Source organism: Canariomyces notabilis (genome assembly GCF_033297395.1).
Source record: "Canariomyces notabilis strain CBS 508.74 unplaced genomic scaffold N656scaffold_17, whole genome shotgun sequence".
Lineage (NCBI taxonomy): Eukaryota > Fungi > Ascomycota > Sordariomycetes > Sordariales > Chaetomiaceae > Canariomyces > Canariomyces notabilis.
This window is the reverse complement of record NW_027041839.1, coordinates 15634-35343: the sequence shown is the minus strand read 5'-3', so window position 1 is coordinate 35343 and position 19710 is coordinate 15634. Positions and strand designations below refer to the sequence as shown.

General features: G+C 53.6%; 8 protein-coding genes across 8 annotated transcripts; 4 read left to right on the top strand and 4 right to left on the bottom strand.

Annotated features, from left to right (window-relative positions):
• Positions 1-747: 747 nt before the first annotated feature.
• Positions 748-1993, bottom strand: N656DRAFT_180609 (uncharacterized protein). The gene is made up of 2 exons (XM_064808771.1): positions 1547-1993; positions 748-1480 (listed from the first exon to the last, which is right to left on the bottom strand). Exons 1-2 carry the CDS (start codon positions 1753-1755, stop codon positions 940-942), a joined length of 750 nt encoding a protein of 249 aa, XP_064668388.1. The 5' UTR covers positions 1756-1993; the 3' UTR covers positions 748-939.
• Positions 1994-3418: 1425 nt separating this feature from the next.
• Positions 3419-5785, bottom strand: N656DRAFT_799552 (uncharacterized protein; the record flags this gene model as incomplete). The annotated part of the gene is made up of 1 exon (XM_064817883.1): positions 3419-5785. One exon carries the CDS (start codon positions 5783-5785, stop codon positions 3419-3421), a length of 2367 nt encoding a protein of 788 aa, XP_064668387.1.
• Positions 5786-6791: 1006 nt separating this feature from the next.
• N656DRAFT_712927 (uncharacterized protein) lies at positions 6792-8155 on the top strand (the record flags this gene model as incomplete). The annotated part of the gene is made up of 2 exons (XM_064811859.1): positions 6792-7332; positions 7419-8155. 2 exons carry the CDS (start codon positions 6792-6794, stop codon positions 8153-8155), a joined length of 1278 nt encoding a protein of 425 aa, XP_064668386.1.
• A 481-nt stretch (positions 8156-8636) lies between these two features.
• N656DRAFT_713042 (uncharacterized protein) lies at positions 8637-11265 on the bottom strand (the record flags this gene model as incomplete). Its single annotated transcript, XM_064811869.1, has 2 exons — positions 8637-8925; positions 8978-11265. 2 exons carry the CDS (start codon positions 11263-11265, stop codon positions 8637-8639), a joined length of 2577 nt encoding a protein of 858 aa, XP_064668385.1.
• Positions 11266-12406: 1141 nt separating this feature from the next.
• N656DRAFT_781118 (glycosyltransferase family 15 protein) lies at positions 12407-14529 on the top strand. Its single transcript, XM_064815521.1, has 4 exons — positions 12407-12924; positions 13016-13858; positions 13920-14208; positions 14273-14529. Exons 1-4 carry the CDS (start codon positions 12874-12876, stop codon positions 14341-14343), a joined length of 1254 nt encoding a protein of 417 aa, XP_064668384.1. The 5' UTR covers positions 12407-12873; the 3' UTR covers positions 14344-14529.
• On the bottom strand, positions 14501-15531 carry N656DRAFT_838064 (37S ribosomal protein S12-like protein; the record flags this gene model as incomplete). Its single annotated transcript, XM_064818842.1, has 3 exons — positions 14501-14935; positions 15018-15311; positions 15391-15531. 3 exons carry the CDS (start codon positions 15529-15531, stop codon positions 14861-14863), a joined length of 510 nt encoding a protein of 169 aa, XP_064668383.1. The 3' UTR covers positions 14501-14860.
• Positions 15532-15985: 454 nt separating this feature from the next.
• On the top strand, positions 15986-17337 carry N656DRAFT_769749 (acyl-CoA dehydrogenase NM domain-like protein; the record flags this gene model as incomplete). Its single annotated transcript, XM_064813725.1, has 2 exons — positions 15986-16095; positions 16164-17337. The coding sequence occupies 2 exons, from the start codon at positions 15986-15988 to the stop codon at positions 17335-17337; spliced, it is 1284 nt and encodes a 427-aa protein (XP_064668382.1).
• A 1577-nt stretch (positions 17338-18914) lies between these two features.
• Positions 18915-19616, top strand: N656DRAFT_180483 (uncharacterized protein). Its single transcript, XM_064808769.1, has one exon. The coding sequence runs from the start codon at positions 19061-19063 to the stop codon at positions 19529-19531; it is 471 nt and encodes a 156-aa protein (XP_064668381.1). The 5' UTR covers positions 18915-19060; the 3' UTR covers positions 19532-19616.
• The last annotated feature ends 94 nt before the right edge of the window (positions 19617-19710 follow it).

Genomic DNA, 19710 nt, shown 5'->3' with positions numbered 1-19710 from the left:
ATTGGGGGCTTGGAACTCGTAACGCACGCTATCACAACCAAATTCTCGTCGAAGTCGAACCACCTGACTCCTTTCCCGGTTCTGAGCTGAATGGGGACGAGGTTACCGAGGTAGTCAGTGACATGTATTTCTTCCGTCTCAAGTGGATCAGCGTGGTCAAGCTGGGAGACAATGTCCTGGAGCGCTTCCCGAGTAAATAACGGCCGGCCGGCGTCGTATAGCCTGCGAATCCAGACCGGAAGTGGCAGTAGAGGGCCGGCAGGAGGCGATGGCGAAGGTCGATTGAATATCGCCCTTTCAATCCTCTAGATGCTTCCCACAAACCTCCCGCCCAATGCCCTGATGAAGTCCAGCATTTTGTGAGAGAGCAAATGTTCAGGTGTACACACAGACAGACGGAGATTGTCTCGAGACGAGATATGGATTCGTTGCGGAGTTTGTGACGACCAGGATGCGTGTCGGGTCGCTAAAGTACTGTAGGCATCCTTGAGAGAATGATGAGAATTTGCCAATCTGATGAGAGGTTGCAGTCGAAGCGTTACTGTTCACGGGCATCCATAACTGGCAGTGGTTCCCGAAGGCCTGGTGCCTAAAGCAGGTGCGGATGAGCCCCGGTATCTTGGTAAGGAAGTTGCCTCCATCACACCTTGTCACCTTGAGCTTAGCTGCCTTACATGAAATGATGACACAATGTATGTCTTGGATAAGATCGAAGAATTTGACAAAGGAAAAGAAAAAGAGTGTCAAACATGTACAGAGAGGAACTAGAGGGGAGCAGTTCCAGGCCGCGACTGCATGTCAGCTGGAGATGCTAGAATTGCCCATTTCTCTGTTCTCGACACCGTTACAACCATCTCTTGCTCTCTTAGACTTTTCCATCCAAAGAATTCAGCATCGTGCGAAGGGTACCTGTCCGAGTCGACTATCCCAGTCTTGACCTCACCCCATTGTCCCATCCGGCGCTTCATGATATTCCCGGCTGCTCTGCAGTGGTGCTGTCGCCGCACCATTCAAACCAGCTCGCCGTTTTGATGCCAACAGTTTCTGAGATCCGCCTCCAAGCTGCTCGAGACACTGAACCAACGGCCGACAGATCTTCGCCGGGTTGCTCTGCTCGGCCTCCATCAAGGACTGGACGAAGCCGCGCATACGTTCCTCCACTGAACTCCAGTCTTGACATGACGATTGTTGTATCGCAGTCGCTTGGCTCTGTATATGTTGGAGGCCCAGAGACACCTGCGCGGCCGCCTTTCCCAGGTCAATAAGTTGTGGTTCCAAATTGCGAATCTCTGCCAGCTTCTCCTGTGATTGTCGGAGGAGTTCACTGCATGTTCCGGTAAGCTCCAGGATCCGACCTCTATAAGCCTCGAGTGCTGAGACCTGGAGGTGCAGCTGCTGTAGCTGCTTTCTGACCTCTTTGATCCCGGACTCGTAGGCGTCGTCTTGATAGACGAGTTCAGCAATTTGCTTGTCAAATCCGCTTTTTGTTTCGCACAAGTCAGACTGTCAGAGTCTCTATTTATCTCGCGGGGTTTGCAGGGCTTACCTAACCGCGAAAAGCTTAGAGACCCTGGCGTAGCAGCAGCACATGCTCAGGATGGGCGTAATCAATGCTAAGAGGTTGTGCAGGGTCGCCTTCCTATCTTTCTCGTCCTTCAACTCAGACAGTCTCGACCGGATCTCGTCGCGTTTCTCGACCAACCCCTTCTCATAATCAACGGCTAATTCCAACTCTTTTCCCGCCTCAATCTCCATTTCGCCCACTTCTTCTTGCGAGTCTCGAAGTCGGATTCCGAGAAATTCCAGTCTTGATATCGCGTCGGCGCCCTGGAGTCTCAGCGTAGACAGCTTCTCGTGCTCAGGACCGGTACTATGCCGTGTCAGCTCGTCGACAATCTTGCCCAAGTTGGCAAGCTCAAGCTGAAGCTGGCTGAGAGTGACACAATGGTCTTCCTGGCTGTCGTCGTCATCGTCGCTCTCACAGTCCCAGCAAGCCGCAGTTGCTAAACCCTGGAGATTTGCCCAAGCGGAGCGTGTGGCAAGAGCATTTGTCTCTAAGGACTTGCGAAGAGACGCAGCAAACGCCCTCGCTTCCTCCCGCAGACGGGACACTGACTGGGAGAGGGCCTGGAGTTCCGAATCGAGCTGACGCAGTTTTAGGCTTGACTCATCGAGTTGCTTGGCAATTGATTCCCTGCTTGATGATCCTACATCCGTAGGTCGTTAGACCTTCAGACGGCGATGGGGTTGTCGGACGTTGGGTTACCTGCCATTACTGGATCCCTCGGACGGCCTTTGCATTGGGGATTTGGGGTAAGGATACTCGCTTCGTGGGTTGGAGCTGGTGATCTGGGCATGAGGGAGGGAATAATGCTGTGTTCAAGTTGCCATCCAGGGTCCAATCCAGGGAAGAAATCAGGCATAGCACACCAGCAAGCCGTATTTCCAACTGCATCTTTGGAATCGGGCTCAATGCGGCTGGCGTAAGTGTTGTATATCAGAGTTCTCCATGCCCCTGGCGGTGCTACCAACTCACATGCTTCGGCCCTATGGACACGATGATCCCCGAGCTTGGCTCTCGCGCTGCCACAGAGCATGTGTCGCATGGTTTTCCGTGGCAGTTGTTGGTTTGCTGCAGTTGTGCCAACCACCCTGCACACTGCGCTGTCAACGTTGCGGGACTCGCTGGCGCGGTTGCTATTGGTCCTGTTCGAGACTCATCCGGAGTTCCGGATCCCGGGGGGAAGTCATCATTCAAAGAACACAACTCAAGCCAGCAACTTCAAGCCGAAGACCAATGGCACTTTGTGCCACGGAAGCGAGGCAAAAAGCTGAGAGATTGAATACTCCAGTTGGCTGAACCACCTATTCATCATGACCGTTGTACATGATATCGCCTCCTTTCCCCCCTGGCGTCAACAAAGCTGCAACCAGTCCGGCTTGCCGGGAACGGTCATATCATCTCAATCGTAATAGAAGTTACGGGAGCGGCATGGTCAAGGCTGAAATATGATCAAGTATACTTCTCATCTCAGCCTACCAAGGTAAGGTACCTGACGTAGGTAGGTTGGAGGTTGACGGGAATGCAGGTCCCGATATCCAGCATCTCCCTAAACCACCGTCGAAAAATTCCGCTCTTGTTTCTTCTTGCACAGGCGCTACCAGCTTCCGTTTTGGTTGATTACCTAAAGAAATGCCAACCAATAATCTAGGGACCCTGTTGATAACCAAGGTACTTAAAGGAGGATCCTACCTGAACAAGTAGCCTGATGAACGCAAACAGATGGCCATAGGTTCCAAAGGGTTATGCATTCATCCAAAACATTCGAGGATCCCTCCAACCAACTGAGGACAGCAACTACACTACTCAAAAGGTACACAATACCTACTATTTGTACGGAAGGAAACCCTGGCTGGGTTACGATATGATTACCCAGTTTGGATCGTCGCCGCAGATTTCCATAGCCTGCTTGATACACTCGAACAGCGAAGTAGACCGATGGCGAACAAAGACCTTTCGCTTCTCCCCGAGGTTGCCTGCCTCGAAGAACCGCAGCCGCTCGTCGTTGCTTGTCACGGTCACATATCGTACACCGACCCTATCCAGCATGCCCACGGGGCACCACTGCAACTTTCCCCCCAGATACCCCTTGCGCTCCCACTCGCCGGCAAGCAGCTTGAGCTGCGTGGGACTAGAGTAGCCGCTGATAATATGGTTGGCAAAGGCCAGAGTCCGAATCGAGAGCTCCCAGTTGGTGGGAATATTCTGCTCGCCAGCGCCAGGATATTGGATAAGACCTTGGTTGGTTTTTGACTTGATGTATGTTCTCACGTGTATCGTTTGAGGTCCCAAGGCATTGTCGGACCTCCAGAGGTGTATAATTTCGAAGCCAAAGCGATTGTTTGCGTCCCGTTCATCGAGGCAGCATTTGTCGGCTTGGTAGAGAGTAATAATGCTGGGACGAACGTCGATCGTACGTGAGGCTAGAGCCGTAAAATGGGTATCCTCAGTGAGTCTGCACACCACCCCCTCAGAATTGCGGATTTTCAGAGGCCCCGGTGCGAGATGGAAAGCTAGGATGCTCCGTATATCTGTCAATCCTCTGCCGTCGGTGTCCAAATTCTGGACCACTCCGGAGTATACCACATATCCGTCACTAGCAAGAGCCAGATCCCCCGGGCCGATGACTGCGGAGGTAGGAACCAAAGTTTCGAGGGTGTTTGTCCTGAACGTCGTAAAATCATACCCTCGCGAAGCGGGATCCTTCCCAGAAGCCTCGCCGGCAGTGACCAGGGAGCATATGAAATGGGCGTGTTTCTCAATACCCTTAGGTTCTGCTGGCTGGAAGAGAGCATTCATTGGTATCTCAGCACACATTGAGAACATTAGTGCTTGCCCAGCAAGGTGAATGGCATGCTCAATGACAATGCCTTCGACTTTACCCCCTTGCTTGATCTCATCTGGGGAAAGCAGCATATTCATCCTGTGCTCCTCCATGTAGACTGCGCAAGCCCGGTCAATCCAATTCTCTAGACCGCGGATGCCGGTATCTGTGGAGGCATGAAAAGCAGACTGGCTACTCATCAATGCCTGTTTTATCTTGTCCTGACGGCCCGCGTCGAGGAAAAGGTCCCACCCGAAGCGATTCATAATTGTGTTGTATTTCTCCAGAAAGTAATGAGAACACAGCTCCGTTAGCTTTCGTGACTCGTGTCCGTGGGACAAACGACCCGATTCCGTCGCGAATGCGACAATGGCGCCGGCGAGGTGGCCAATCGCATCAACTGTCGCCACTGAGAGCCCATTTAGAATGAGCATGTTTCTCGCAGATTTGAGCGGTGATGAATGCTGGGCATAGAGATCCGTCTTATGGCGGTTGGTAACCTCGAAACGGACAACTGGAAGCGGGCCGCGTGCCGCCCTCCACACTTCAACATGCCACGATTCGGTCTCATCCTCGAAGCGAATCATCAGCCTCTTTTGCCCGGGTGCATTGGAATCTTCTTGATCTGATGTGGGAAAGACGCGATCTGTCCTCAAGAAGACTTCAACATCCGCAGGCCGCAGCCAAATGAACAGGAATGCCAGCCATATTCCTTGCCGGCTGCCCCGGAGCAAAACGAGCTCGACTTCAGCATCCTGAAGTTTCGTAACTACTTCATGGAACACTGCAGCAAGCTTCTGGAGGTTTCCCCTGTGGTTCAGGCTCGCTATAGAGCGCTGCCGGTTTGGGCCGGCAACAAGCCGACATACCTCGGCGATTACATCGTTGAAAACGTCGGTGGCACTTTTCTTTGCATACTCGTGGCAACCACTGAGAATCTCCACGAATCCTCGAACTTGATTGCTGGGTGTTGCATAATCCTTGAGAACACCGCTCTGGCGCATCAGCTCGTAGACAAACTCTGTGGTCTGGCCGGCATCCAAGAACACCGTGCACCCGCCAACGAGGAGAAAGGTGGCAATCAACCGGGAGTTCTGGCGAATTTCTCTGATCAGACTGCCGGTAGGGTCGTTGTCCACTCCAACCAAAAGCGTGAGTGGGCCCAAACGCCAGACCTTGGGTGCGGGAACACTCTCGAGGATCCGCTCGCCTTCTCGGAGACGGTCGGCATCAACCATGAGCCAACCTCCGAGTCGTTCGAGGGAAGCGGCTGTGAGGGGATCAACGCCTTCACGGTAACAATACCGCATGATTTTGCTCAAGCCGAGGACGGCTTGACCAAGCAGGGCGGTGTTCTTGGCCGCTGCGACGATATCAAAAGTGTACTGTACGCCGCTCATTCCGACAGGTAGCGTCGGATGTGAGCCGTGATTTGGTTATGACAATGGTGTTCAAGTACCCTTGGGGGAATCTCCTGAAGAGACCAGAGACAGGAATGCGGGTTCATGTGTATGCATGGTCTGCAAAAGGCCCTTATCACCCTCGACGGAGTGCAGTAAGGCAGGAGTGGCGCGAGTCAAAGCACCCGGGAAGGCTCCCGAGTTCCAGCTTTCCATTGGCGTTCCGTCCAAGGACTGCCTGCATTGCAGAAGCCACGCATCTGTGATGAGGTCTTATGGGGCTGTGTCATGTGTAGTCAGCCTTATGCAGTATGAGATCTCGGCAAGATGCAAAGGCAGCATTTTAACTGCCTCGGCTACGTGGCACATCGTCAACCAGCTGCCGATGAAGCCTTGCGAGAGACGAAGATATCCGGTAGCCTACGGGGTCGGGTAGGTTATGCAAAGCCTTGGTACGCGGCCCGGGGAAGGCTTGGCGAACACTGTAATTGACTCGGGAAGAAATCAGCTCAAAAAAGCACCTTGCCTCAACGTCTTCAGACGTGGTGTAAGAGAGCATATTCTCAATTGCACAGTGCGTGTGTGTGCGCGCATGATGTTGCCTGGTCCGTGGAGGTTAGCAATATGCCGTGAAGTGCTGAGGCGAGGAATGTTCACTAACTACGGAGTACTGAGACTTTAGTTATTCCTAAAAATCACATGTTTCACTCTTTTACCGGGTGGGACCCCAGTCAACACAGTGATCCACTCACACAGTCGCAACACTCGCAAGAGCTTCGACCCTGCATCATCAGCAGCCGACCCCACTAAAATTTCCAGTATCGCGGGGCACATCAGAATCTGCGACTCTGCGCATCAGTCCACGACTCCACGTGTGCATAGCTTAAGACAAGTTCAAGTTGGTATATGTCCCATGCTGAGGATAACTGGTATTTGATACTATCGAGCTGTCCGTTCGAAGTCCCTTGAATACCCTCCCCCTGCTTCATCCATACCAAAATCCTCCATGTCCGACTCGAGCGTGCCCCACGGGGCATCGACAACGCCTCACGACGACGACGACGACGATCCAATTGTCGCCAGCTACTCTGTCTTTCTCAAACCGCCTCTCCCTGAACACCGCAATCTTGTGGTCTTCCAATATGTCACCAAAACCGCCCAAGACCCGGGCTCGATCCGCATGCCGCGCATCACTGAGCTGCGAGTCAAACCTAACACGGGCATGTACGAGGTGGACGTGCCCATCGACACAATGGAGGCCTACGACCGAAACAAAGGCATCGCCTGGGGCACCGCCCTGAAGAAGTCAATGGAAACAAAAAAGGGCGGTGGTATGGGCCTGGCAGGGGGGTTCAACATTGTCACGGCACCTAACCCGGCCGCTGGGAGAGGAGGCCGGAGAGGCGCTGCGTCAACCGAGGATGACGGGCTTCCCCTGAGCTGGGCCGAAGCTGTGAAGCAGGACAAGGTATTGCGCACGCAGACGTTCGGAGGTGGACGCAGCGCAGAGGAGCATACGAGAGAGATGATTGGGGTCTTCCAAGGGAGTCAGTAAATTCCCTCTTCTTGTCTTGTTCCTTCCCCAATCACACACAAAACTAGGTATCAAACTAACCCATTTCCGTGTCCACAGAAAACCTCCACCTAACCCCTGTCTCAGAAATCGTCCAGCTGCGCCCCGTCCCGCACCACCTCGACGCAGCAACGGAACAGGAGCGGCTGGCCCGCGCGCCCGCATCCGGCGCGGCCGCCGCGTCCTCCGCGGCAGCAGCAGGCGAAAAGTCGGCCGGCCGGGCCATCCACATGGCGCTCAAGTCGGCCATGGACGACACGGGCGGGGTGGCGGCCGAGACCATGGCGGACCGGCTGCGCAAGGTGCAGATGGAGAGCTGGCGGCGCATGGAGTGGGTGCACGACGAGGCCGAGCTGGCGTGGGAGGCGTACAACGAGTGCCTGCTCATGCGGAGCTCGTCATCTTCATCATCACCATTAGCAAAAGACGAGGACGATAACAAGGCGGGAAAGGGGAAAGGAAAGGAGAAGCCAACGGTCGCGGTCGAGGCTGACGCGGACGGTGGTGGTGCTGCTGCTGTTGATGACAGTGGTGCGCCGGATCTGGCTGAGCGTGTGGCTCAGCTGCGGACAGACTGGGGCGAGACGGAGTTATTGAATGCTATTAGCACGGTGCGCCGTCCTGCCGGGGGAGCGGTAAATGGTAAAGGGGACGGGGAGGAGGCCGCCGTGAAGATGGAGGCCGGGGCCAGTCGGTCCGCTACAGCGAACTTAGTATCTCGTTCTGTGTCTGTCGCGCCAAAAAGGGGCCCTGGGGCAAGAGGGACAAGTAGGGGCGGTGTTATGGAGATAGATTGAGTAGGAGTGGTGCCTGATCGATGTCATCCGAGCCCGCGACATTGGAGTCTGGCTCTCCATCATCACCAAGCCAATTCTCAACCCTAGCAAGGGGTCCTATGGTTGATGAAGGCGTGGAGAGGCCTAGGATTCACGGTGTTGATGATTTGCTTCCTGCTTTTCCGCCACTACTTTACATACATCCATGGCGGCATCATCATCTACTCTCCGGGCCCTCCTCCTTTCTGACAATTGCGGCTTCTCAAACGAATAGCAACCCGACCCGCCAGGCAACTCGCTGTCGAAGCCACACTGTCACCAAGCCCAGGGAGCTCGGAAATACTCCATGAGCTTTCCAGTCAAAGCAGCAGCGCTTCCGAGACATCACATCCATGCGATCTTCATAGATCCGCCCCAACGTTTTGCTAAATCTCGAATCCTTTGGTTCCACATCTTGCCCACCTTAGATGTAGACGTGACCAGTGAATTCACAACATCCGCTTCACTGAAGCAGTTCCACATCCAAACCGATCGAACGCATGAAAAGGTTGACGTTTTGCAGACGCTGGGCGGCGAGGTCCTGGGGAAGGCTCTTTGAGAGGGCAACCGTATCCATGACACGGTCCTTCACGGCGATAACAAGCCTCTGCTGCTGATCGGGGCCGGCGCCAATGCCAAGGGCCGCCAGAAGTTGCCAGACGTAAATATCGTCGCTGGCGGTAACTGGTCCCGGGAAGATGTGGGGAAGGGTAGGCTCGATCAGGTCGAAAAACTGTGTGTAGGTCAAATCCCTGGAAAATAGTCAGCTTGGTAATCGTGTGCGGACAAGACAAGGCCACATACCATGACCGCCAGGCCTGCTCACTGCCGCCTCCGCCGTGCTTGATAATCTCGGCGCGGCTCAGGATCATTGTGAGCATTGACGCGCCAACTCTGCTCTTGGCGATAACATCAACGTTGCGAGAACAGACAAGGCCTAGCACACCGGCCACAAGGTCCAAATCCAGTTCGTTGAGAATGTTGAAGAGAGTCGACATGACAGCAACCGAGAAGAGTTCGACATTTTCACGCATCGCCGCGTTCAGCTGTATCTGGCCAGACGTCACCTGGGCATTTCGCACAACATCCAGATTGTCCAGGTTTACAACGATCAGAGTGAGGATCGTAGTGCGTTGCTCTTGTGTCAAATGGCGGAAGATGCGCTGCATTGCCTTCTTGCCCTTGCTGTAGGAAAGCAGCGCGATGAAGGGGTGCACGCCCCCATTATCGGGATGGTCATGGATACGAAGACTGTCCCAGAGCTTGCGGTTCAAAGTCTGCGCCTCGCTACCCCATGCGGCGAGCTTCTGTACCGCATCAGTATCGGCATCAGTAGCGGGAGGAGGCGGCATCATCCGGTCGTGATCCTCCATTTTCATAAGCGTCGTGTAGATACGCTCGATAGAGCGCAGCTCGCCCTTCCTATCGACGCCGCTGGATACCTGCTTATGAGCACTGCCGGGGCGATGGGCTTCACCGGTGCTTTCCGTGCGTTTGATATTCAGCAAGGGTTTGGGAGTCTTGGCGTTGCTGAAAGAGATCTTGCCAAGGCTTCCCTCAATGACAAGCTGCTTATTCTTGGGCTTGTTCTTGGCCGCCTCGACAGCACGCTGCACTTGCTGCTCCATCCGCTGCATGTGATTCTCGGGTCCGCGGTGGTGGCGGCGCAGGCCTCCCTGGCGGCTCCCAGTTTGGAAAAGATAAGTCTGCGCGAAATTGTTCAGCGGCTGGTTGGGGTTTTGCCGCTGGCCACCCTGAATCTGACTGTGGACCTGGTAATAGAAGTCCTCGGCAAGGGATTCGTCGGTTCCGCGCTCATTGGGATTGCCGGTTGCAGCCACCAGCTGCTGAAGCTGAATGCGGGTGACAAAGCTCTTATCCTGGGGTGTCATTATGCCGTTGTCGCGAGACATGAGGAATATCTTATGATTACGCTTCGCGCGCTTGGCCTCCTGCTCCAGATAAGCAGCTTTCTCCTCCTCAGTCAACTGCGAAAGCTGCGATGGGTGAGTAATGATGTGCGGCTGCCGCGAGAATGAGCTTTGATGTCGGTGGTGGGCGTGCGATGGGTAAGTGCCCGGCATCGGTATCGGGGGTGTGGGGTGCTGCGGGACGCCGATTCGAGCTGCATCTCCGGAAAGTCGATTCGGGTTCTGGAGGATCTGGGTCGGGTGGACGGGTGCGGACGGCTGCTGGCGCGTCTGGACTGCTTGTTGAACCGGCGGCCCAGGCGCAGAGGCGGGCTTGGTTTGCGGTCTTTGCAGGATGGTAACAGGGTGTCCATTTCCCGGAGGGAATGAGGGCTCTTGGGCCCGAGACATATCCGCTTGCGCAGGGAGTTGAGGTTGAACATGGTGCGGATATTGATAGGCTATGTGATACTGTGCGTGCGGTGCTGCTTGAGACTGGGGAGCAGAGGGAGGGGGAGCAGGTTGAGGAGCAGGAGATGGAGCGGACTGCGCGGCTTTCTTTGCTTGAGCCCGAATTTGAGCCTCCACCTCCTCCAGACTCAACACCTTTCGGCTCGGAGGCGCCGAAGATGTAGCCGGCGGAGGAGCGGCGGCGGGGGTTGCCTGAGAGGGCTTTTTGGGGGCAACGCCCCAGAGGGCCGGATCAACCTGTAGCTCGCCGACGGGTTCGCTGCTGTACTTTTCATAGCCTGTCCGCACCGTCTTGGACGAAGATGGTTGCGACCCATGACCGTACGATGGGGTGGTCGATGCAGACGGCTGACCGAAAGCTTGCGTTGAAGGTTGAGGTGCCGGCTGCGAAGCTTTGGCAGGAGGCGCTTGACGGTTGAAACGGACGTGCTCTTCTTCAATGGCATTCGAAACTTTGGCAGTCTGGCCGAAGAAATCGAAATCATTGCCAGAAGGCCCGGCGGTCAGATCGGCAGTGTCACCAAACGTATCGTCATTGAAGGCGTCGCCGCTCTCATCAAGCTGATCGCCCAGGCCGTCATACGTATCTTCGAATTCCAGAGCGTCGCCTTCGTCGTCGTGGCTCGCCAACCCGGCGAAAGGGTTATGGGCTTGAGAAAAGCCCGCCGCCGCCGGATTATGGCGTGAAGCATCGAAGCCGAAAAACGACATGGCTGCGAGCGAAAAGAGCAGAGAGAAGCGCCGGGAAAAGTTTTACTATTTGATTTGGTCAACCCCCTGTGGCCAAAATGGCAGAATCGCAGATACTCCGCATTCACAGATGACTGAACCCTTAAAGGCGCAAAGTCCGGTGTTCCCTCAGTTGGGAGGCAGCATGACAACATCCATGACGGAGCGAGGTTCGAACTGGGCATCGACTTACAGCGCGCTTGATAAATAAATTGACGTGGTTGATGCGGGCAAGGAACATCGCGAACAATGCAATGCGACCGAATAAGATCTCTTGCCGTGTGAAACTGTCGCAGACTTGGCCACGGTACTTTGAACTCGGCTTGAGATGGAGTCGGAATGTGGGCCAATACTTTGGTGTTGCGCACACCAAGATGGAGAAGTGGGATGCAAATTAAGCCAATAGCGGGGTTCATCAATGAAGCAGGTTTATGTGAATACGGTATGTTCATGTACCGAGGTATGCAAATTACCAACATAACGGCCAGCAACGCTGGAGGAAATCTAACAACCTACCTAGGAAGTTAGTTCTGTTAACAATCATCTGCTGTTGTGTATAGACAGACCACTACGGCTCACCGTCTAAGGATCGAAAGTTGCGCCGGACGATTATGAGGCTTGATTGGAAATCACTGCTTGGAAGAACTTCTATTAAGTCGAGTCCCCTTTGAATCTGGTGGTTGAGTACCCTTGTCCTCTTTAGATGCACGCGGAAGCAATTAAGATCTCCCGCTGCTGGATCCAAGAGCCCGGAACTGTGCATTCAGCATGGTGCACGAGTGTCATACACCACAGAGTACTCTTGTGCTCGTATTCCTAAGATCTAGAAGCTTGGCACAACGGAAACAACTCCAATGTGTGGTGTGCAAGAAATTACACTAAGGATCTTTCTGGACACAATGATGAGAGGTCCACTGGTGAGTGGGCGTATATACCTCCGTACATACAGTAGGTACTTGTTCTCCGTATAAAGGGTCCTAGCAAATATCCACCACCGTTACATGCAGGGTTTCCTGTCCTGTTCAAGTTACGAGACTGTGATTACGAGGTTGCTGACGTATGTGTGTAAGTATTTTGCTATCGCATTTACATTGAAACTGGCCTTCTGAGTGCTAGATCAGTACGAGCTGCTGCCCGAATCGGTCCAATGCGGCTGCGAACATTTTTAGACAGTAGCGTGGTTTGAAGGTCCACCACTAACGTAGGGCTCTATCTAGGGGTTCAGCCAGCTGCTGTGGCAGCGAGTAGTCGAATCCATCACGGTTCGCATTTTCAATCTCGGAGCACCTCAGTCCAGAATCCCTCTCGGCCTGCCAGCTTCTGAGGGTGTGCCGCTTAACGTGAGCAGACAAGAATGACCGAGCAGTGAACTCATTGTCTCGACGGACGTGGAGTCCCCGCCAATTACTTTCAGCATTCTAGGTGGCCTGGACAACTTGCCACATCAGTGTCTCGACGCTCACTGCGAGTCTCCAAAGCGCGCATTTTGAGGATAGCAGAGGCCGAACCCTCGGCAGCCGCGTCTCTGCTTCCGCGCAGCTCTCGCATCAATTCATCAATCGATAATCCAAGCTCGACCACGCAGACAACATGGCGGCCGGGAGTGTTCGCTATGTTCGCTACATCCTTGTGGCCTTCTTTGTAAGTGCGACCGCACCAGTCATGATGATGGACTAGCGCGCAAAATGTCCATTGTGAGCCCATCGTCCCCATTCGACTGATAGCCGCTTAGATACTTGCCGTCCTGTACTTCGTGTCGAATTCATCACCAGTAGGCCCTGCCTTGACGATTCCAACCTCGAAAACGCAACCCGCCGATAAGAACGCCCAACCAACGACCAAGGAGGCGCCGAACACGCACAAGATCAGCACCAACTACGATGCAGACAAATATCCCTTGGCTCTGAAGCCAGGCGATCCAGGTTGGGATGATCTTACCACCATCAACAGTGGCCCACGCATGAACGCGACATTCGTGACGCTCGCACGCAACGGGGATGTGTGGGAGATTGCCAAATCGATCCGTCAGGTTGAGGATCGTTTCAACCGGCGGTACAACTACGACTGGGTTTTCCTAAACGACCAACCGTTCGATGATCTTTTCAAGAAGGTGACAACCTCTCTTGTTTCCGGCAAGACGCACTACGGCCTGATTCCCACGGAGCACTGGTCCTTCCCACCCCACATCGACCAGGAGAAGGCAAAGAAGGTGCGCGAAGACATGGCGCAGAAGAAGATTATCTACGGTGACAGCATCAGCTACCGCCATATGTGCCGATTTGAGTCGGGCTTCTTCTTTCGCCAGCCATTGATGATGAATTATGAATACTACTGGCGCGTCGAGCCGAGCATCAAGCTGTTCTGCGACATCCACTACGATCCTTTCCGCTACATGCACGAGAACAACAAGAAGTACAGCTTTGTGCTCAGTTTGTACGAGTACATTGACACCATTCCCACTCTTTGGGACAGCGTCAAAAAGTTTATCAAGAATCACCCGGAGCATATTGCTGCAGGCAACTCGATGGCCTTTTTGAGTGATGACGGCGGCGAGACCTACAACAAATGCCACTTTGTAAGTGGGCCCCTCCGGGCCTCAAGCTCGCTATCCAAACTGCCGCTAACTGCTTTTCAAGTGGTCCAACTTCGAGATTGGTAGTCTAAGCTGGCTCCGCTCGAAGGCCTACCTTGACTTCTTTAACAGCCTCGACCAGGACGGCGGCTTTTTCTATGAGCGCTGGGGAGATGCGCCAGTGCACTCCATTGCCGCTGGTCTGATGCTACCCAAGGACCAGATCCACTTCTTCAATGACATTGCCTACTACCATGTGCCCTTTACGCACTGCCCAACCGGGGAAGCGTTGCGGCAGTCGTTGAGGTGTCACTGCGACCCGAAGGAGAACTTTGACTGGAAAGGCTACTCTTGTATGACTGACCCAGTGTTTATTCTATTGCTGTATCATTAGCGCTGACCAATGCATCGTCACAGGCACGGCAAGATTCTTTGATATAAACAACATGGAGAAGCCGGAAGGCTGGGAGCAGGAGAAAGACGCTTGAGTAGTTGACGGCGGTTTCTTCCCATCGAATGATCTTGAAGAATTTGCTGTACTACAAGCCCTGTTGTGGTTGTGTTTGCTTTATCCATCTGTTACATTTTCTTGATTGTCGCACACGCATGAGTTTCGGGAACTCCTCGCCCTCGAAACGAACGGGAAAAAAGGGTTAACGGATCACGGAGGCGTCTGGGGACTATGGTCATTGGCAGCCGTTTGGACTGTGGCCCGTTGGCTTCTGGCGGTGGCTTCTGTGTTGTAGAGTTTTAAGTGTACGCCAAATGGGGATCTGCTAACCTGAAATTTCTTTGACTGATATGCTGTTTAGGTGTCTCTCATTGCGATAGCATATTGCTGTTGCTGTGGGAATTTTCGATGTCCATGGTATGCGATATATGTACATATAATAGTACAAAAGGGACTAATGCTTGCTGAAAAGTCCCAACTTGCTTGCGTCTCATCTAAGCATCGGCATCCCTGAGATTCGCTCCTGCGCCCTTGAAGAACAAGATCACTGCAGCTTAGCCAACTGATGCCTTTTTGGGTTTCTTCGTCCCGTATTTACTCCTGCTCGTCATTCTCGCGCCAACACCACCCTACCGCACGAGCCCGTATCAGCAATTCGCTCTTGCCCACGAACTAGTGCCTCGATGGACACCAAAGAGGGCGTAAACTCACCAAGTCCAAAGCGCCCCTAACCAAGTGGTACCGCACGCCGGGACAGTCCTGCGCCCGCCCGCCGCGGACCAGCACGACGCTGTGCTGCTGGATATTGTGCCCTTCGCCGGGAATGTACGCTGTAATCACCTTGCCCGTAGACAGGCGTACACGGGCCGTCTTTCGCTCGCCCGAGTTGGGCTTCTTGGGCTTAGTGATGCCCACCTTGACGCAGACGCCCTTGAGCGCGGGCGCGTGGATGGCCGAGAGCGCCGGGGAGACGGCGTGGCGGGCGCGTTGGGGTTTCCGGCAGCCCTAGAAAACGACAAGCCGGGAAGACAGCGTTAGCGAGGAATGGAGGACGAGGAGGAGGATGTGGTGAGGGCTGCTGTACCCGCAGGACTTGGTTGAGGGTTGCCTTTGGCGATGGGGTGCTGGAGAAGGCCCGTATGGTGGAGAAGGGCGATGGTGGTGGCCGAATTGGCTGCCTAAGCGACGGCCGCAACACCAGGTTGCGGAGGAATGTCGTCGCCATGATGTGGTTGTGGTGGTGTTGGCGCGACGGGTACCAAGTCGACGCCTTCGATACGAAGTAACTGCAATCGTGATAACCTAAGTTGGCTGCCGAACTTTTGAGATCACGAGAAAGTGCACGTGATACTCGGCAATTGTCGGTTTAGCGGAGCTTAGCCGAGCACCTGGCCAATGCACAGTCACATGGCCCCGTTGCCTCTTGCATCATTGGCAAGGGGTGCGGTGTGGGGAGCGGCTCTCCAACGATACCGCAGGTAACCTCGGCTTAGCTCCTTTGCCCTATCCTTGGACGTATAAGTCCTAGATAGCCCGGGGAATGCACCTAACATCGTGTCATCCTGTCCCTCCAGGGACCGTGTAGAAAGCATTGTTCAGTCTCGTGTGACGATACCACCATCAAAACGCTCGATCCAACCTTAGTCGCCCTCCATCTTTCGCTTTTACACATCTTCACCATGAGATCGTTCGTTAGAGCACTGCGTCCGGCGGTGCGAAGAAGCCAGGCAGTCTCCGCGCCTAGGATATCTAGCAGCAGGGTGCAGTCCATTGCTGCCCCCTTCCAAATGTGAGTATCACACTTTCCTATTCACAATAGGATACTTTCTGACAATGTACCTCCTTGCTGCTTCACAGTACCCGCCATCTTTCAGCAACCTCACCGAGACAGGATCCTAGTCTAGCCGATGTTGCGCCTACTCCCATTACCCACTTCTCCGAGGTCGAGACTGCTATGGCCGAGACGGTGCAGAAGTTCGCCAACGACGTGATCCTGCCCAAGGTGCGGGAGATGGATGAGGCAGAGGCTATGGATCCGGCGGTAGTGGAGCAATTATTTGAGCAAGGCTTGATGGGCATCGAGATTCCCGAAGAGTACGGGGGCGCCGGCATGAACTTCACAGCTGCCATTGTCGGAATTGAGGAACTCGCCCGAGTCGATCCTTCCGTGTCAGTCATGGTGGACGTCCACAACACCCTCGTCAACACGGCTGTGCTTAAGTGGGGCAGCCAGGCGCTCAAAAAAAAGTATCTACCCCGGCTGGCAACAAGCACCGTGGGCTCTTTCTGTTTATCTGAGCCCGTAAGTGGCTCCGATGCTTTCGCTCTGGCGACCAAGGCTACCGAGACGGATAATGGCTTCAAGATCACCGGCAGCAAGATGTGGATCACAAACAGCATGGAGGCTGAGTTCTTCATTGTCTTCGCCAACCTCGACCCCAGCAAGGGCTACCGCGGTATCACGGCCTTCGTGGTCGACAAGGGCATGAAGGGGTTTAGCATCGCAAAGAAGGAGAAGAAGTTGGGAATCAAGGCGAGCAGCACGTGCGTGCTCAACTTTGATGACGTCGAGGTGCCCAAGGAGAACCTGCTTGGCGAGAGGGGCCAGGGCTATAAGTACGCCATTGCCCTGCTCAACGAAGGCCGCATTGGCATCGGTGCGCAGATGACCGGGCTCGCTCTGGGCGCCTGGGAAAACGCCGTCAAGTACGTGTGGAACGATCGCAAGCAGTTTGGCCAACTGGTTGGCGAGTTTCAGGGCATGCAGCACCAGATCGCGCAGTCCTACACGGAGATCGCCGCGGCCCGCGCGCTTGTCTACAACGCCGCCCGCAAGAAAGAGGCCGGTGAGGACTTTGTCAAGGATGCCGCCATGGCCAAGCTGTACGCCTCGCAGGTTGCAGGGCGTGTAAGCAGTCTGGCTGTTGAGTGGATGGGAGGTATGGGCTTTGTCCGGGAGGGCCTAGCCGAGAAGTTCTTCCGCGATAGCAAGATTGGTGCTATCTACGAGGGGACAAGCAATATCCAGTAAGACACCCACAATGCCTGCCAATGAACATGCTACGGGATCTAAGCTGACGAGATTCAAGGCTCAACACGATTGCAAAACTTCTCCAAAAGGAGTACACTGTATAATCATATCCGACAATTCGACTCTATGCAGGCGGCTCTTCAAATTATACGAATAATGCCCAGCTGCTCGGAAAATGAATTGAAGGTCCGCCATGTCCTAAGCTACCGGCAAGACCGACACTGTCGGGTCCCAGCACGCCACTGGCGGTTTCCGTCTGACAGGCTCAGAGCATATATAATCCGAGATATTTGAATGAATCTCAGGGACGTTGTCTTGGCTGAAATGCTCTAGATACATATGATGCCGGGCAAGCGGCCTGAATTCAGGCCTATGGCCATGGGGTGAGAAAGCAAACTAGCTCTCCGTAACTTGGGTATGGATGGCTTAGATTGGGGCGAATCATTTGGAGAACGTTTTGCTCGACCAGGAGTCTTTATAGCGCAGCTTCTTTGCTCGTAGCTCTGTACGATGGTGTTTTTCGTATGCTAAGGCATTATAATCTCCATCATCCGGTATTAGACTTGCTAAAATGGGAGACCACCATGCCTGGGTATATGTAGAAGTATTAGGACTAGCAGTACGGAGGTAGACTATTCGAGACACACATAGACGATGCAAAAGTTGCCAGGAACTGAGACGCTCCTGAACGAGAACCGGACGACCGAAACTGCTATTCGGGGAGAGCAAATCTGCTATTCGGGGAGAGCAAATCTGCTATTCGGGGAGAGCAAATCTGCTATTCGGGGAGAGCAAATCTGCTATTCGGGGAGCGGTGGGTCCGATTTCGTGGCTCAACCTCAACCTCAAGCCACCTTGCATACTCAACTTGATTGAATCTATGTACATACTACAATTGACTAAAGTTATCGCCATTCGATTACTCTATACGGAAACCTACAGCTACATTTAACAGGCGGACTTAAGCTATCGCCGACTCTGCGAGATACAGGATGAAGTAGAATCCAGTCGGGTTGGAGCCATCGTCGACCTTGCGCAGGATGAGTGCAACTTGTATACAGTAGGGTTAGGGTTACCTAAGGCGAGGGATCTTCAGCACCACAACAACGGCAGGATACACTCATTATGTAACTACAAATAGCTTTATCCAATTGTCGTATATTACTATATGGAATAGCAAATACGGAGCATATTAGATGCGTATGGTTATATGGCTTGCTCTTCTTGCCTGCAAAAACAGGTGTGAGAGAAGAGCGTGGGCTATGCGCTGCGCCACAAGGTCGGACCCACCGCTCCCCGAATAGCAGATTGCTCTCCCCGAATAGCAGTTTCGCCGGACGACAGTTGGCCCTTTCAGGGAAAGTCCTACGAGCAGTCCTACGTGCAACCGTTGTAATTACCTACCTGACTTTCGCTACCTATGTAACGTCTTTAGTAGAATGCCGTTATCTAATTATTATGATACGGAGTTCATCTCTACCTCAACGCTTGGTTTGACAATACCCTTGTATCCGTGGCAAAAGGTAATTATGCGAGACTTGAATCTAAGAGTGTTGAAGCAAAGCCTCAGTTATAAGAATCGATCTAAGCATCGTACATACAACGTAATTAACGTACGGTAACGTTACGTTCGTACTTTCATATACTACCCCGCAACCAACGAAGATTATCGGCTGGCCCAAAAAGGCGACAGAACCTGGACTCCATCGACACGAATACAGCCATGAGAAGGCGCAGTTTTGCGACCTGCGATTTGTTTAGGGAAATACTATTGTCCAGGACAGTAGTGGTTTTATTGGTTAGCTATGTATGCACTGTATATACATTACCTTACCTAGCCTCGTTGCCAGCACACCTTCAGGCTGAGCTGGGATTCCTCTTGGTCGTCCCATTTCCCGTTGACCAGTTCCTGGAATGGCATTCATCAGTGTGGCCTCCACCACAGAGCCGGAAAACGCTAATTAGTACCGAAGACCAAGGTATAGTGGCTCGGTCTGACCCAGAACAAACCGCAACAAGAACTGCTGTCGGATCCGAAACACAAAAACCCCGCCATAAGCAATTCGTCACTGACGACATCTGCAACCCAACTTCAACACCACCATCGCCTGCTTGCCGCTTTGCCGCAGGGTCCACGTTTAGGATATTTTCCAGGCCCTCACGCGAGCGGACTCGACCCGAGCAAAAGATTTAACGTTATAGCAAACTAATTCGACTGAACACCAGATCGTCTGCGACATTCTCTAGAACCCCACCTTTTCTCCCTGGGCGCCCCGCCGCGCAGAAAACCACGGCCAACATGAACGACGACGAGAAGGTCCTGGACATCTCCAGGAAAATTGAGCGGGAAAAGGCTTTGATCAATGCTGCGAA